Genomic DNA, 5,273 nt, shown 5'->3' with positions numbered 1-5,273 from the left:
GTACTTACTGTAAGTCGCTCTGGATAAGAGCGTCTGCTAAATGACTGAATGTAAATGTAAAAGGTATCGGCAGGTGAAACAGAAAGGAGCGGGGTTGAGGGGGTGCTGAGAGCAGTAACATCTAGGGGAGTGACCCCTGCTTCTCCTATTCTGGTTCCCTCCCACGCACACTCTCTCGCTTATACACTCGCACACACGTACACTGATACGGTCTGGGTGGTTTATAAATAGTGTAATTGTGGTCTAGCTCTACAGCTGACCCTAAGGTTCTTTCGTTGTATTCAAAGAATACTGAAATAATTTGAGGAAACAGAAAACCTTTCTAGACTAAAGGTGCTCCTTACATATATAGATACCATCTTTTTATTTAAAGGCTAATGGTTTATAATTGTCAAGGAGAATGGGAATTAAGGGACTGAATCATATCAGCAGAAATGAACAGATTTCCTAGTTTCTCTCTAAAATCATAGACACATCTCTCAGTAATTTCAGTGACATGAGTACCTACACCTGTATCCATATTATTGTTTAAAGTGGTGGACTATGTTGTGTAGGCCTACACAACTATACTGCTAAACACCTAGACTGGCATCATAGCAACTAAGAGATTAATTGGTATAATGACAACTTGTACAGCATAAGTGATTTATATTTTATCACAAAACAATTCTGTTTGTCTTTAAAATCACAAAAGCAACTTTTGGGTTAGTGAGCACCTTTTGATGCATGAGGACATTGCCAGGTAATTTCAGAGATTATCTAATAGGTCCATTGGTGTGGGTGTGTATGTGTGTGTGTGTGTGTGTGTGTGTGTGTGTGTGTATGTGGGGTGGGGGGGGGGGGGGGGGGTGGTACTGATGTTGCCCTTTCACTGTCTTCCATTCCAAAACGGTGTCACCTCCCACCAGGCCTCACAAGCGTGCTTTGCTGGGCTTAAAAAGAACAAGAAAGTTAGTGCACGAACGTGGGCAGAAAGAGAGCCCATCCTTTTGGCTAAAGAGAAGATGTGATTGGTCCAGCACGCCCCTTCCATTGGGCAGTGTGGAAGACTATTGCGAGTGCGACAGGCATAGGTATTGAGGTCTCTGTTAGACAGATATATGCTTTCTCATACAATTCTGATAGTAAGATCTTACACAAATTCTATGTACTATTTGTTATGCTCGCAGTGTCTGCCGGTGGGGCGCGCCGTCCCCACAGCCCACTCCTTGGGGTTGAGTTCTCACCTGTCTGCGTCAGACACGGACACTTCTCACATTGCCACGATGTGAGAAGCTGCAGGAAATGAATCTAACTAACCTCTACACTAAATTCGGACAATTGCTGTCAGCGAATGTGTCACTTGGTGGACCTCAACATGAAGCGGATAACTGGACTTTCGCAAATACCAATCCCTTCGCGGTGGACGTTTTATTTTCGGGACACGAGCCAGGCACCATCGTTCTGGTGGTTATGTACACGCTTTCTTTTATTACCGGACTCGGTGGGAACATCATGGCTCTCCTGGTGCTCACGCGCAAGAGGAACCGTTTGGCGGGGGCATCGGCTACGCGCCGGCTCCTGGTAAACCTGGCAGTATGTGACATGATGGTCGTGTGCGTGTGTATGCCCGTGAACCTGGGACACAAGGTTTATAACGCCTGGGTGTTTGGAGACTTCATGTGCCGCGCGGTGCCGTTCGTTCAGGCGGTGTCGGTGTCCGCCAGCGTTCTGAGCCTGGCTGTGATCAGCCTGAACCGGTACTACAGTGTACATAACCCACTCCACGCAAGGTCCTTCTTTACAGGGCGGCGGATACTCTGCATGATCTTGGTGGTGTGGGCTGTGTCGTCAGTTCTCTGCCTCCCGCTAGTGTTCATGAACACCACTCGGACCCTGTCTCTCCTGGACGGGGCGCACACCGTCACCGTGTGCGTGGAGAGCTGGGGCAAAGTTAAGCTGCGACAGGGCTACAACTTCCTCCTCTTCTGTTCGCTCTACGGATTCCCCGTGCTGTTCAACTTGGTCATCTGCCTGCTTACGGGATGGAAGCTATGGGGAACGGACGACAAACTCCAAGAACCAAGCAAATATGGTATTGCGCAATCAGTCTCTCGTCTAAAAGTTCGTCAAAGGATCGCCAAGATGGTGTTGTCTTTGGTACTGCTTTTCACATTGTCCTGGTTACCCCTATACGTGGTGGACATCTGGATAGATTTCAACATGCCGGAGACCATAGGCGGAGAAGAGGGAAATCATTTCGAACACGAGTGGATCATGCAGAGCAGACCCTTTGCACAGTGGCTTGGTCTGACCAACTCTGCTCTCAACCCACTGTGTTACTGCTTCGTGGGAAACCTGTACCGGTCAGCCAAGAGGTTCCGGGAGAGCTACAGACAGAAACTGTCGTCAGTGTTCAGTCTGTCGTTACAGCAGTCTACCATGGGCTCCGTGCGTAATTTCTCCCTCTCCCACAGCCGCCCTCCATCAAACAAGCGCGCCACCGAGAAGCGCGCGTCGAAAGATTGCGACAATCTTGATGACAGGTTGACTAAGAGTCAAAGTTTGTCTACTGTCACAGTTTATGAGACAGTTTTCGATTGACGTGTTTAAAGTATCATGTCGTGACACAATGAATGTCGAAAACAAACCTACTCACTGGCCCAGATCCGTCTGAGACCTGTCATCTTTCAGTATTTGGTGTCCCCTTTTTTATGTGCGCTTCAGAAAAAAAGGTTTTGGTGGCAGATTGTGCTGGTAAACAAATGTAAAGATTTAGCATGGGGCCGCTAACCTTGGGGTTTGGTGGTCATAAAAGCTTACACGTTCTGGGCTAGCTACTTGTAGTTCATATCTCTTAAAATGTACAAAAGTGAGTACTGTGCATTTTATTAAACGTTGTGGACATGCTGTTCTATTTTACATCACATGATTTATCAATCAATTAAGTAGCCTATGTCTAGGATTCTGTGGCGCAACCATTTACAACTAGCCTATTAAATTGAATCATTAAAATCAAATCAAATTGTATTCGATATACAGACCACCCAAGACCGAATTTAAATCCTCATAAAAGTAAAACGTAATTGGAAATGTGTCGTAAAAACCTGTGAGATTTGGGTTAATTTATTTAAATATCGAAAATATCAGTACCCGTGTAATTGAGTAAATGTACTAACCCTGTACTTTTCAGTCTTATTTTCCACATTTATGGCAGTTAGTGTAGATGCATTTTGCGGGAAACCATCACCGTGCAGGATGTGTCCTGGCATACCGCTTCTTTGGTAGCCTACGATCCGAAGTGATTAACACTGTCGGTGAGAACGGGGCCCACTGGCAGCTGCAGCTGGGACAGGAAACTTGATATCCTGATTAAGTATTACTGCTGATGCGGCCTGGTCCATGATCAGTGTCTGCTTGCTGCGGTGCACCGATCCAACGCTGGCGCATAATCGGCGGCTGGCACCAAAATCTAAATCCTGCCATCTGCACTGAAAGGGAACTGATCAACACTGGGAAGGGAGGACGTAATATGAGATGGAGAGGAGCAAACGTTTATAGGCACTCCAAACATTAAGAAAAACTTCATTTACCTCTGCTAGTGTATATCTCATGCTCTGTAGTGGTACCATCAGAGAGGGGGCAAACCCATTGACATGCATGACATACCTACTACAGCCTTCCACAGTGCCTTGAGACAACATAATTACAGACAAGGCGCTAGACTGACCAAACCAATTGCTGGCAAAAGGGGCTGCCCTCGATGTAGCTACTCATTAAATACTGCAAAGGTCACAGTCCCAGAGGAAAGACCCTGAGCTGGTTCTTAATGTTTAAAACGACTGGGCGTGTCATGGTCTTGGCAGAGAGAAATTGAGATAGAGCGAGAGCAAGAGAGACGAGAGAGTCAGAGAGTAAAGAGAGTCAGAGAGAAAAGAGACGAGAGAGTCAGAGAGGGATAAAAGATAGATAACTATTTATAGAAGAGAGGGAGGTTTAGGAGAGATGATGGGAGGAAGAAGGAAGAGGGTGCACATTGAAGAGGCGTGTTCATCTGTCTGTCTTGTTGCTATGGCTCTGTTATCTCTCTTCCCTCTCCTCTCACTCTCATAGCTTTGCTGGTATAATTATTGTTAATTGGCAGTAATAGACTGTGACAGGAAGATTGAAGAGAGAGGGGGAACTAGAGCGAGGGACAGAGACTGATCAAGCTCTTCTTAAAACTCAAAGTGTCTAGGTTTCTTTAGATCAGACATCCGTAGTGACTTGACCACAGCACAAAAGACTCCCTGGTTCAGTTGGTGTAATACTGGATGTTGTTCATCATCTGGTCAGGCCAACCATCTAAACCACTGAGCCACAAAACAAGGAAATGCATAAACATTCATCAGATGTAGGCTACCCCACAATAGCCCACAAGGAAATTATTTCAATCGGTAGATGATTTATTTGGATTTGATATTGGTCAGTGTCTCTGTGTGTGTGAAGCCTGACAAACAGGACTCGCCTCATTACCTTGGTGTCTACATTCCTCTCACACTCTATCCACTCAGACCTGACCAGTCGGCAGAGGAGGCCGAAGATATCTGGTATCACAAAAGCTATTTATGCAGACTCACAAAGACCATACTCTCATAGTCACAAACCCGCAATGCATGTGAACTTTGATCACAATGACACATTACAAATTAAAATTCACAGTCTGGCTATGGCTCTAGAGGGCTCCATGCAGCAGTCTCTTTGATAGACAGTGGACTAAACAGCCAAACCTTCTGTAAGCAACACGCATGCAACAGTGGTCTGAAAACCTACAAACAATCTGTAAAATGTCCGCACAACCCAGAATATTCACAACTATGTTCCAGGCTTCCTCCCAGATATGCATCCCACCCAGATATGCATACACTGAAATGAAGCGCCTGGCTTGGCCAACGTTGTGCCAAATTAAGTTTAAGGGATTTCACCTGTCCTCCAATTTCTCTGTCTTCCTCTTCAGGTCCTCCACGTGCTCTATTTGTCTCCATTAATCAACAGTTACCTGCTCATACCGGGTAAACGATCATAACATAAATCAAGACACGAGGCGTTTCCATAGGGACAAGAGAAGGACAGGGCAGAAACCGTACAGGCCTGATGATTAGAGCAATTCACAACAGGTAGGCGAAGTTAGGCTTTTATAGGTACTGTACCTCCATTTAAACATAACACACCTTAGAACTGGTAGATGTAATAACTTAATTGTAATAAACACTAAATAAATAAAATGAGGAAAAAACACTAGGCTACACTAGGCC

The 5,273-nt window shown here is 45.6% G+C and overlaps 1 protein-coding gene across 1 annotated transcript; it reads left to right on the top strand.

Annotated features, from left to right (window-relative positions):
* The first annotated feature begins 1,087 nt into the window (after nucleotides 1-1,087).
* Nucleotides 1,088-2,902, top strand: LOC134031449 (gastrin/cholecystokinin type B receptor). Its single transcript, XM_062475071.1, has one exon. The coding sequence runs from the start codon at nucleotides 1,285-1,287 to the stop codon at nucleotides 2,581-2,583; it is 1,299 nt and encodes a 432-aa protein (XP_062331055.1). The 5' UTR covers nucleotides 1,088-1,284; the 3' UTR covers nucleotides 2,584-2,902.
* The last annotated feature ends 2,371 nt before the right edge of the window (nucleotides 2,903-5,273 follow it).

Source organism: Osmerus eperlanus, chromosome 12, assembly GCF_963692335.1.
Source record: "Osmerus eperlanus chromosome 12, fOsmEpe2.1, whole genome shotgun sequence".
Classification (NCBI taxonomy): Eukaryota; Metazoa; Chordata; class Actinopteri; order Osmeriformes; family Osmeridae; genus Osmerus; species Osmerus eperlanus.
Note: the sequence above shows the minus strand (reverse complement) of the source record. Positions and strands in the feature narration are given on the sequence as shown.